The following is a 13,287-nucleotide window of genomic DNA, read 5'->3' on the forward strand; positions in this document are numbered from 1 at the left end:
CTGAAGACTACCGATACCCTAAAGTCTGCTCCCCATAAAATCACCTTGGTTCCTTGCTTTCGAAGCAGGGAGAAAGTTCCAAAGCTCCCTCTGTCCTGGTTGAGCTGCTGAAAATATCTGCAATGTGAATATATTCTTCAGAGTAAAGAACAGCATGGGGTCTTATTTACTAAGTAAAGCCCTTCCTATGCCCTCACCTACCCATATCAACACATGGAGATGAGCTCAGCTTCTCCTTTGTGGTCATGCTCTGTCATGCTGTGTCTTCAGCACAGATCCTTTAGATGGTAATCAAATATTTGTTGAACATCTTCAAAACAGCTCTTTGACTTCATTTTATAAAAATGTAATTTTCAAAATACTTTAAGAATTATTTGTACCAATAAAGTAGCTAGAGAGACAGATGGGGCAATGGCATGCACACTACAAACTCCTACATGACTGCAATATACTGCCAGCATTTGCTCTGATCTCCTAATTTTCTAGTCCTGGGGGGAAAAAACAGAACAAGAACATCTGTAAGCAGCTAAATTGTCAATAGAGGACTGTGGGAAACAGGTTTTCAGGACATCCTCCACCAAATAACCAGACTTGTTTTTCTCAGACCACACTTCTAACCAGCTGTTGACAAAAAAAGTACCAAAAACTCTTGTCAATGAACCTTAAGTAAAAATTAGACTCTGCATATAGCTACTAAGTAGTTCAGCATGATATTGTTATAGGAACTTCTGGTTCTTGAGTAAAACTCCCCAAAACACCACTTGTAGAAGTCAAGTTTCCTGTATGTAAGACCGTTTCTAAAGACATGAAGTGAATTTCTATTCAGGTGAAGTTCAGTTTTAACAACCTCAAGGAGAAATGCCGAGCCACTTTATTATTGAAAACCATGCAGACACACCAGGCTGTTAAAAATAGATCTCTTTAGCCTTAAAGCTGGTCCAGAAAAATATTAATCCAGCTAAGCAAAACCATGCATATTGAAATTAGATTAAAATGTATCTATATGCACATATTAATTTCTGAACTGGTTTTAACTTCTTTCCATTAAAGTTACTTAAGCCTCAGGAAGTGGGAGCAATAAATCCTATATAATATCTGAGATAGAAATTCAAACAATCGTGATAAAGAGAGAATTAGAGCCAAACTTTATGACACTGGTGAGCCCAGACATTTAAGCAGTTCAGTAAAACACACTTTTAAGAAGGTTTAAGAGGACTTCTGACAAGCAGTTTTCAAGCAGAAGTTACCTCTAAATAATTCCAGTAGTCTTGAACACACAACGTAGAACAGCAACTACAATTCATGATTTATGAAGCTTATCATAAAGATAAAAATTCAGTTTTATTCTTTGCTTCTTGTATATGTCTTGAACCTCATCAGTGCCCTCCTTTTCATTTCATGAACAATATGTTTGTGCTTTTTGTGCCCATATTGCCAGGTTGTTTTGGGTTTTTTTTAAAGCCTTAGTATTAGTAATTTTCCTTTACCTACTGCTTTTCAAAACAAGGCAAGTAACCTGGCAAGTAACCGAGCAAGCATAAGAAAGAACAAAGAATTTCAAAGTTCCTCTATTAGTTTCAGTTTCAATCAAGCAGACTGTTTAAGATAACTTTTTTCTGCCTCCAACAAACAGTGCAAAGAATGAAAAACCAGAGCAGCATACTTTTCTACAAAAGCAGCAAACAGCCTGGCTGCCAGAAAGGGCATGCCTACATAAGCAATAAACAGGGAGTTAAGGTGTGACTCTGCTGCACACTGGTTAGGCTGATTTATTGTCTGATAGGATGCGGCGTATTCACACCAGCCTGTTTCTAACTGTGCCCAACACCCTGCCTCTAACAGTAGCTATAACCAGATAACAGAGAGCAAATATTGTAACAGAGCAAATGTTTCCAGGTTCCAACCACTGCATCCCCTAGAATTCCTGTGTCCTTGTCCAAGAAGTCACAGGTGTGGCTAAAACCAACTCCAAACACATACAGAATAAGCAGTCTTGAAAAGCAAGAGATAAGACAGCCTTATCTTAATACAAGCCCTTTCGCATATGTGAAACTAAACACATTGAAAAAGAGGCTTTCGCTATGTTTTAGTTTACGAGCGTCACAGTGATGACAGACTTTGTCTGAAGCTCTACAAAACAGTTAACAACGAGCTTCAAAAATCATCTCCACAGTGCGAAGCAGATGTGAATCTTTTAAGCTTTCACCAGAAAATTTTTGAAGATTTATCATCCTGCATCATTAGGAAATGTATAGAGGAGAGGGTAAGACAACATGCCAGAGGACATTCCTACCACATGTGACACAAAGGCTAAATTACATGCTAAACTTAAGAAATCTGGCACTAAAATCTGAGGAAGTTGGCATTCATTTCTCTCCCCATCCACCTCCCCAAGTATGGGCCGACACTGTGGTGGATTATGCAACTCTTAGAAGCGGAATTCTCCTTGAAGCTCTTAGAAAATAGGCTTTATTAGATGCAAGTCAAAGACAGATGTTGCGAACACTCTCCATAATAGCGTGATAAAAAAATTATGGCACGTAAATATGCTGTAAGTTTTAACCCTAGATAGTATTTTTCCAGTATGGCCAATTTCTAACAGAGGCTCACAGTTCTCAATTCCTCTGCATCAGAGCGCTTAAAACCAAGAAGTAATCACTTGTCTAGAATCAACCTATGAAAAGTCACCTCGGGACAGAATGCAAGGAGTAAAGAAAATTAACTGCGAAGTAGAACAAAGTAACAAATAAGGCTTTTCCATTACTTGTTTTACCAACTTGTAATACACAGCTTTTGCCAATATACAGGTACTGTCAAAAGGCTTCAAGTCTAGACATACATAGCTCTGCAATCCTTTCCATCAGCAAAACCAATTAAAAGAAAAATGCAGTTTTAGTAGATGGTCCTTAATCTGTTTATCATTAATTTAACATACCTACAAACCAATTGCTGAGCAACACAAAATCAGCAGCATTTGTATATAAATACCTGCTTCACCTGAAGTTTGGGAAGTACTACAAGTAGTTTGAGTTCCTATGCATTCATTCAGCTTGAGCGAAGGCATGATTTTTCATGATTAAAGTGTCTAATAGTAATTTTTCTGTGGGGTGGGAGAGCAATACATCTTGTTTTTTTCCCTAAAGCGTTCTGAGGTAGTCTTTTGACATGATCTCAGTCCCTAAAAATCTGCACAAGACTTGTGCCTCTATGAAATGAATGGAAGTTAAGTGCCACTAACTTGGAGGCATTTGTGTAATGACACTACTGAGAGACCTTTAACTACTGCTTCAAAGAAAGAAAAATTTAAAAAAAGGTAAAAATAATTAAAAAAATATAATCAAGATTTCTACCATCTATACCCAATACAGAAGTTTGCAGAATCAGAACTTAATTCTGCTCAGACTGTTCTGCTTTAGGAAAATGGAAGTGAAGCTATCCAACTACCTATTTCCTTATAGTTTAAGGCATGTTCTTCGCCATTGTAAGTGAAGAGATTTACTTATGAGAGATACCAACATAAGGAGCAAACAGACCTCATGCCCTCAACACAAGAGAATCACATAGCCGTACGGCTACTGGAAGTTTGTCACAGGTCAATCTCATATTAACTGCTTGCATCACATCTAAGAAACAAGTGGTCTGGGAATCCAAAGGAAACAGTGATAAAATGAGAAAATGAATACATTTTTATAGACATATATATGTATATAAGCTGATCCATCTACCAGTAACTAATTTTACTGTGGGGTTATAGTTTAAATGCACTTTATTTTTACATCCCATACAGTAACAGTAAAGCCTGAATGTTTAAGTACCTTGCCATTAGTGATGTATTTGCAGTTAATTTTTAGAAATTTCTCTGTAAACGCTTCCTCCTCTTCGGAGGTGGATGATACCACTCTTGTAGGACGAACACATGCATGCGCTGGTGAAGCAGCCGACTCTTTCCGTTGGACTCCATCTGGATCCTAAAAGGGAATATAAAAAAAACAACCAAAACCCAACAACTTAGCAACCTGCCTTTTTCAATATTAACTTTTAAGAGATTTTCTGTTGTGTAATTTTTGTTGTTGTTCTTGGACATGAAATCAAATATAAAAATAATGTTCCAAATCCACGGCAGTTTAAAGGACTGCTTTGATCTGACAGTGCATATAACTAATGAAGCACAGCTTAACAAGCCCATGATAAGAAATTCAAGTGGGCAATGATATTCAGAATCAACCTGGGACTAAACAACAAAATAATGATCAGAATTCACATAAGGAAACCATACAATACAGTCACATGCAAAATTTGAGCAGAAGTTAGCAGAAAGGATTATTTTTCAAGTTCAACAGAAGTCCTGTTACATGTCCTCTGTTATATTTCCATAATACTATACACTATGGAAGCATATGTTGGAAGGTCAGCTAGTCCAACCTGTGTTCAAAGCAGGCCTAAGCCTACATTAGATCAGGTTGTTCATGACCTTCCCAGTTGAGTTTAAGTCTTCAAGGCTAGAGATTTCATAGCCTCTCCAAGAAAGCAGCTCCAGTGTTCAACCATCCTCATGTGAAAAATATTTTCCTGTTATTTAACCAGGGCCTCTTGTGCAGCAACTTGCAGCTGTTGCTGCCCATCGTTTTACTCTGAACCTCTGAAGAACCTGACTCTTCTTCTCCTTCCTCTAACCTGTTCTACTGGTTAGTACAACACAGAAATCAGGTTGTCTGTTAGTATTGTCTTCTCCAGGCTGAAAAAAAAACCAACCAGCCTCCCACCAGCTCTCAGCCAGTCCTTGTGTCTCATATTTCCATTCCCTGACCATCTTAACGGCCCTCCGCTGGACTCTCTCCAGCATGTCACACTGGCTTGTACTGGAGGTGCCAGAAATGGACACAACACCGCAAGTGCAGCTTCACAAGCCCTCCCCAGACAGAGGAACAATAGATTTCTTTAACCTGTTTGGATTCCTCTTTCATCTGTCACCTTGTATGTGATTAGCTTTCACCATGACAAGTGGACATTGTTCAACATATCCACCAGGACACTAGCCCCAACCTCTCCCTGGCCCTTAGTCTTTTTCTGCAAAGCTGCTACGTAGCTAGCCAAACCTCACCCCGTACTGCCACATGGGGCTCTTTCTGCCCCAGGCAGGCAAGGTCTTAGCTGTTGTTGAACTTCATGTTTCTGTTACTTCATCTCTCCAGACTCTTGATGTCCCTCTGATGTGCAGCCTTTGCCCTTCCCTCCAGTACAATGACCAGGTTCCCTAATTTTTGCTGCCACTCCACCCCAAGCTTGCTTGACAGTGCATGCTGCCCTCTGTCCCACCATTCAGGTCACTGATGGGCATATTATAAACAATATTAGCCCCAATAGGGAATCCTCAAGGATTTGTAGCTGTCCACCACCACCACAGAAAACAACCAACCAAAAATAACCAGCCACACACACAAATGCTGAATCACTCAGAGTCCAAAGATCCTGTCAATTTTTCAAGCCCATCTTGTAGTCCACCCATTCAAGTTCGCAATTCCCCAGTATTGTAACAAGGCTGCTTTGGGACAGCGTCAAGGGCTTAGCTCTAGTCAAGGTAAGTATCATGCATTGCTCTTCCCTCATCTGCTGAGCCAGTCATTTCATCACAGAAAGCAATCACTTTGGTCAGGCACGATACACCCTTGGAAAATTCATCCTGGCTGTTTGCAACCATCTTTGTCTTTCATATGCCTAGATACAACTTCCAGAGGATGTCCTTCAAGACCTTCCTGGGCAGATAATAGGAAGAGTTATCCATCTTGCTGTCTAACAGTACATCCAACAAAGTAGTGAACATAGGACCCTACCAGGGACAGGACAAATAGGGAAAAAACTGGTTTCAAATAAAAGCTACACATAGTAATGAGACTGTACAAAAGCCTATTTAAGTCATGGCAACCCTGTTTTGGAGCTTAAACAACATTTAAAGACTTCAATTTCATATGTAATTGCTATTTTTAGTCACTAATAAAATATTACTATTTATAAAACCTGTGAACTTTTATGTTCCCTTTGGTTTTCTGCTTTTCTGTTCGGTTCTGTTCGCTAGTACAGCTAAATGCCTTTAATCATATCCAGGAACAGATACACAATTGTTTTCAGTTCATCATCCCTCTGGCACTACTTTAGCCTGTTAGAAGTTAGAAAGCAAACAACACACCAAAACAACTTATAGAACATTGAATTGAGTTTTGCTGAAAAAGCTGCTGAAGATTTAATTAAAAAGTAAACTTCTTAGAGGTGAATTCTCCTTCTATATATGCCTTTCTCTTATAAATTATGTGGTTACCATTGTGACTGCAAGAGTCTCCAGCTGATATCGAAGTCCACTGTGAATAAGACAGCTATTTCTCATTCATATTGCCACACAACACAGAAGAATGAATAATACTGGTGGCAGACTTTCAAATTTAATGACAACATCCTTGTCATTATGAAGTGGATTTAAAGTTTTATAGGTAGTAAAGCTTATTGATCTTCTCAAATATGTGCATCTAACTGCTGAATGAAGAAACGCTTCACAAAACCCAGCAGGATAAGAAGGGCTTAAAAATCTAAGCTGGACATAAACACTGACATTAACAAACTTACTGAAGTACACACTGAAATCTTAGCTTAAGTGTAGCAACATAAAAAACTCAACAGGGTTATGCAGGTCTTCTTAGCCACATGCTGGTTTGTATTTAGTCACATGGTTGTGTTAAGCTACTCCAATATTTAATGAGAGAAACAAAAGAACAGAGCACATCATAGTTTATATTTTGCCTCAACAGAAGTTCAGATGTTGGTTAGCCATTTCATTCAATTTCTAGCAAGAACTCATTGATTTCAATGACCATAGCACAGAGAGAAGACCCCTTTACATTATACAGGCAGAGTAACATACTCTCTTTACCTTGAAATGTGTTTAAGTTTAAACTGCAAATCTAGAGTCAAAATTGGAGGAAAGTCAAAGATGACATCAATACAGAGCATTAGAGAACATATGCTAGTATTTCTCTTGTTCATAAGGATAACAATCAAAGAGAGAAAAAAGAAACATGGAAAACAGGTGCTATGATTAAGAACAAAACCCTCCAACCTTAACTGCTCAAATAGAAGTTTAAAAAAAAAACAAAAAACAAATCAAACACACAGAGACTCCACACTGACAAGTGCAAGTGATTTCTGTTCTTTGCTTTCTTTTGACAAACTGTATCTAGGAACATCCCTTCCCTCCTTGCATGCACTCTGAAAGACCTCAAAAACTTCCGAAAACACTTTATTATATATTGTCACATGGCTCATTTGTTTGACTTTCCCTGAAGCATTTAAGAAATACTTGTGGTGAGATGCACTAAATAGTTCTGCAACAATATAGTGTCAGTTAAATGAAATTTAACACTCTAATTGTTGCCAACAACAAACAGGCTACGCTAAAAAACATGAACTTTTGCATAAGAGGATTTCAACTTTTAAAATACCTTAATCTACTTTGTTTCTTCTACACTTTCAAGCTTTTATCTCTGCTATGAGCAAACAGTCAATAAAATGTTTAAAAAAATTACAGGTATGGTTACACTGTTAAGTCTCCTTATCTACTCTGTGCAAACAAGCATATACAAAATAATCCACAAAAGCAAGAATAAGGTGTTTCTGACATGGGATCTAGTGCACTGTAGGAAGAGCTCTGATTTCTAGTAGTAAAACAAACAGTTTTCCCTTGAGTAACTTCTCATGACATATGCTGTATGGGTAGGCCTATCCTAGCATTTACAGTCATTCCGAGACCAATACAGAAGAACGTATTCTTGCAGACTAGTCTATTTGCTGTGCTACAATACCTTCAGTTCACCATAAAACATAAAAGAAATTATTCAGTACAAATGACAGCAGACATCTCACGAGAATAGGCATACTATGTCAGAGTAAAGGTATGGCAGCAAAACCAAATAGTAATTTTCAGAAAGAGTCATCACAGCCTTTGTAATGCAGCTTGGGAGCCTATTCAGCAACAAAGCAACACCTTTGTACTTAAAGTTCTCTGGACCAAGTCATGCAAGCAAATAAATACAGAAATGCTTAAAACCTCAAACCTTCCTAAACTTTGAGCACACAGAATCCTGGAGTAGACATTTGACAGCTTGACTGCGCACTACCAAGAAAATTTGTAATTTGAAAGAAAAATAATAACAACTGGGAAAAGAATAGTAGTGACATGTTAAAGAACATCTGGATAAGGTCATAACTGCATGAATTGCAGAGAAGCTCAGGCTCCGATACTGCATCTTCCTGGTTGGAGTTCTCCCCATAGAATTCTGTTGACAGCAAACCAATGTTCCTGGAAAGACATGCTTTTACAAACTTAGCTCCTAGCCAAAATCTACATTTGAGCTGAATTACAGAGCAGCTTCGATGGCTAAACAATTTTAATATTTGAAAGTCTACAAAGGTAGAACTACTGACTAGAAGTCAGCTATTATCAGGTCTGTATTAGCCCTTCACTGAAACAGACTTTTTTTTCTTCTTTACTTTGTTTTGTCAAATGAAGCTAGAGAACCCCCTCCCACACCTCTACAGGGAGCTGGGGGAGCCCTTACCTTTTTGCTACTTAAGTATTCTTGCCAATTTATCATTTTTTCTTCTTTACTTTGTTTTGTCAAATGAAGCTAGAGAACCCCCTCCCACACCTCTACAGGGAGCTGGGGGAGCCCTTACCTTTTTGCTACTTAAGTATTCTTGCCAATTTATCATTGCTACAAAAACTACCAATAAGACTAGAGACAAATACATAACTAGTTCTGAAAGGTAACAAATATAGAAATCCAACAGGAACTAGTATATGAGATATCAGTGTGCAAGGATAGTATTTTACTACAAATAACTTGCCTTCAAATCAGTTTTCACATAGAAAACTGCCATTTACGAAGATTGAAAGCTTGTATTTACTTTAAAAAGGTACTATTTTACTTTTCAACTCCAAGTGTTATAAAGTACTTTTCCTCAAAATGAAAGGATAGTTTCAGAAGAAAGCATAGCATCTGTAGCATTTATTTTGTAAGGGAAAATTAATTTCAAGGTCAACAGGTATACCTACATTTACTGTAGCCTTGTCAAGCTCTGCTTCGGAAGATGTAGGTGATAGGGGACTTATAGGACTTAGAGAGGGGGAGCTGTCCACACTAGAAATGTAGTCTGGGTCAGGAACATACAAAATCTATAAAGAAGATATAATGCAGTTAGAAGTTATGATTTCAGGTTTACTTTAGATTTCCCACTCGTTCAGGTATATTTGCTATGCTTTCTCAAAATAAGCTATACAAAAAGCATTCCTGCTTCTGTTAATTTTAACACAAATTATGAGTTCAGGGAATAAATAACACCACACAAAGTACTTCTTAATTTTTCCTTTTAAAGTTTTTAAATGTTATCTTGAGATAAGCCTGATCTTTAGTCACAATAATTGAGAAAAAAGCTCAGAGAGAAAGCATTAGAAGTACACAGCATGCCAGAAACACCCAATACAGTGTCCAAGGAAGGCCTACCCAACTATTTCTCTTGCTATTACTCTACTATTTGAACAACCAAGGAACAGGCTGAGGAACAAGTTCAGAGACATAGCTCTTAGCACTGAATGTTAAAAAAAAAAAAAAGTCAGCTGAAGTTATTCAGCCCTTAAATACATTATTTTGGCCAATGTAGGCATTCAAAGCTGCCTTGGCAAATTTTTGCAGCAACCAGAAATAAACACGGGATTTTTTCAACCAGAGGGCTAATACCATAGCTGACCTATCACTTGTTTCCAGGCCTGGCTTTCAACAAGAAGTGAAAAGTGAAGGCAAAAAAACAGGGAAAGAAAAAGACTTAAGCAGTAGTGCCTATAAGAAGTGAATGACAGTTCTTCTACCACTGGTAAAGACAGCAAGTTTTCAGGGTGGAATGGAAACATTATTCAATTTATTAAAATAGAATTGCAGGCAGCAACATGCAGTCAGGAATGTTGTTTGTAAGCTGTATCCTAAATTTGTCTTCTGAGCTAGGGTTGGTAAACAGCCTGCTATTTCTGCAAAGTAACAATTTAGCTTGTAACTAAGTGTTATTATACCATTAAGTATATTTAGTTTTTTGAGTCCCCTGATCTTATTTGAGAGACAGGTAGCTTCATTACATGTTCCCTTTTTAGGCAGTTATTTAATAGGCATAAGGAATTCACAAACTAAAGAAAAAAAGTATTTTACAAAGCCAGTAGGAAAACCTGTAAAAGAAGTACTTCAACACTTTCTCTGGTAGAGATGAGAAATATAGGGAAAAAGAGGCCTTTGTTGGGTAAGTAACATATATAGTGTAATAGTACCTGTCCAGGAACGACTGCTCTGGAGAAAAGCTTATTTAATTGAACGAGTTCATTGGGTGTTGTATCAAATTTCAAGGCAATACTGTTTAAAGTATCTCTTGATTCCACCTGTATCAATTGGGGAAAACAGAAAAAAGAAAAACAAACCTGTAAGCAGTTAGTTCAAATAGTGGCTTACAAATTTTATCACATGTAGATTTACTGAGATTTTGATGAACTTTAAGTCTTCGTATCTCATGACTGGCCTCCCTCCCCCCCAAAACAACAAACCACCCCCAAAAACTTACCTACCCCCTAAATATTATTCTATTTTGATATTACTATATAAGGACACGTGCCTTCCCACAGCGTTTCCAGGTGGCCAGCAGCGTCAGCCACACACCCGGAGCTGTAGGCTCAGCTACGGCACCAGAAATTCTCATCTATAAATTCACTCCTGGGTACCACTATTCCAATACACGACTGACTGGATTCAGAGCCCTTCATTCTCCCTCTCCAACTCCTCTGTTCTTCACTTCAGAAAGTGCTGAAGCAACCTCTATAAATGCAAACACGCCCACTTCCTGTTGAAATAGGCTTGTTAACCTGACTTTCAAGTAATGTCCATCACTGAGATAAAAAGTAAAAATACTGATGCAAAACAGGTCAACCAGTATGACAGCAGATGGAGCATAAGCATTTTGAGCAGGTGATTCCCAAGTAAGGAAAGGATTTTTATCAAGCTCTTATTGTCATCCCCATCTCCTAAAATGTATTCAATATGAACGAACATTAGAAAGCAAAGGGGAAAAGGTTTTATTAGAATCAGAATAGTTTGGGTTGGAAGGGATCTTTAAAGGTCATCTATCCCAATGCCCTTCAATGAGCAATACAGACTTGTGCATATTCAGGTTTCCCAGGTGGTCTCGAACCTGATCTTCCCTTACAGTGGGAGGGACTTTGCTCCACCAGTCCCTGTCTTGTAAGCCAACCCCTCAAGAGATGTGAGAAGACAGACTGCCAGTGAAGACTGAGGCAAAAAGTCATTGAGTACCTCAGTCTTCTCTTCATCCATTATTACCAGTGTGCCAGTCTTGCTCATCAAGAGGGGGTACGCTTTCTTCGACCTTCCTTTTCTGGCTGACATACCTGTAGAAGGCCATCTTACTATTCTTTGCACTCCTTGCCAAGTTTAGCTCCAGCTGCACCTTGGCCCTCCTAACCCCATCCCTACACAACCATGCAGCATCCCTGTACTCATTCCAAGATACCTGTCCCTGCTTTCACCGCCCTGTGCGTCTCCTTCTTGCCCTTTAGTTTGCCCATCATGTATCCACTTAACCATGCTGGCCTCTTGCCTTCCCTTCCTGATTTCTTACATCTGGGGATCAAGAGCTCTTGCACTCTACAGTAAGTGTCCTTAAAGTTCTGCCAGCATTGTTCTGCTCCCTTGTCCCTGAAGGCAGCTTCCCAGAGGCTCCTGTTGACTAACTCCCTGACGAACTGGAAGTTTGCTTTCCTAAAATTCAGGGTCCTGACTTTACTCTTTGTCTGTCCCATATCCCTCAGGACTGCAAACTCCACCAGTGCATGATCACTGCAGCCCAGGCTGCTTCCAGTCTTGATGTCACCAATTAACACACTTGCGTTAGTGACCAACAGGTCCAGTATGGCATCCCCTCTGGTAGGGCTGTCTATTACCTGAAATAGGAAGTTATCCTCCATGCAATCCAGGAGTCTCCTGGATTGCCTACAGCTTACAGAGAGAATGTCAGAATAAAGAGTTCATAGCAAGTATTATCCCTTCATCTGACAAGGCAGCATACAACCAAAAGAAGTTCACTGCATAATGGCACAAGACATCATAAACACTGTAACAGGAAAAATAAATCTTATGAGTTAAGGTAAAATGAACAAATATAAGCAAAGCTATATTTCTGTTGCTAAATATGGAGCACAGCTAGAAAAATTCCACTGATTCATGTCTTAAATGTCTTCTCATTTGTCCCTCTTATTTCCTCTGCAGAAGATACACACCTTCCACTCCATATAAATAGTAAGTATTAGACTAATTATTCACAGGTTTAATTTTCCTTATATTTTCAGGCTATTCATTTAGCTCTAAGTTTTCTTGACAATTACAGAAAAGAATGGTTTCTCTTTTAAATTCCCTTTTCTTTACTTAATTTTCAGGAGTCACACAATCATAGAATAGGTTGGGTTGCAAGGGATCTTTAAAGGTCATCTAGTCCAACCCCCCTGCAGTGAGCAGGGACATCTTCAACTACATCAGGTTGCTCAGAGCCCTGTCCAACCTGACCTGGAATGTTTCCAGAGACGGGGCATCTACCACCTCTCTGGGCAACCTGTGCCAGTGGTTCACCACCCTCATGATAAAAAATTTCTTCCTTAGATCTAGGGGAGGGAAAAGTAGGGAAGAGAAAAAAAAAGTAAAAGACAAACACACATTTTTCTTCATAGTATATGGTCTACACTCAACTGTTTTGAGAAAGCCAGCGGATATCATTAGTTGACTGCATACCCTCTAGGTACCTTCTGCTCTTCGCTCACTTCCTTAACAAAAATGTGGGAGCACCATGTCTTATATGCCTTGTCAACTATTGCTGGACTTGGAGGTAGATATGTTTTACTTCTCTTTGAGCAACTGAATGAGGGCAAAAAACCCCAAACCTGGTACGGCAAGTGGAAGGAAGGAAAAGTCTGGGACCATACATGTTCTAATAGCTTTTGGTACTGCCTGCTCTAAGAGTAGACCTTGACCTACCACAGTCACCCAGAAAAAGGCAGCGTTTGGAACCAGAAGACTAAACCACTCTATTTCAGTAGCCATACTGCACTGGAGGCAAGTAGTAAAACATACACTAGGCTAACCTGCTTCCAACTGTACTCTATTATGGACTGTTCCAGTTCAATTAGTATATTCCATATAA

The 13,287-nt window shown here is 38.8% G+C and overlaps 1 protein-coding gene across 1 annotated transcript in view; it reads right to left on the reverse strand.

Moving 5' to 3' along the window:
* The window catches only part of LOC309417556 (oxidation resistance protein 1-like), a gene marked incomplete at its 5' end in the record, with an annotated part of 140,545 nt that overhangs the window by 3,414 nt on the left and 123,844 nt on the right, over nucleotides 1-13,287 (reverse strand). Inside the window, 3 exons of the mRNA XM_082015067.1 lie at nucleotides 3,816-3,968; nucleotides 9,101-9,220; nucleotides 10,358-10,465. Of these exons, the coding sequence (XP_081871193.1) occupies nucleotides 3,816-3,968; nucleotides 9,101-9,220; nucleotides 10,358-10,465 (381 nt within the window). The remainder of the gene's footprint in view (nucleotides 1-3,815; nucleotides 3,969-9,100; nucleotides 9,221-10,357; nucleotides 10,466-13,287) is intronic.

The sequence above is a fragment of the Phaethon aethereus genome (genome assembly GCF_964289735.1).
Source record: "Phaethon aethereus genome assembly, chromosome: 2".
Taxonomy (NCBI): Eukaryota; Metazoa; Chordata; class Aves; order Phaethontiformes; family Phaethontidae; genus Phaethon; species Phaethon aethereus.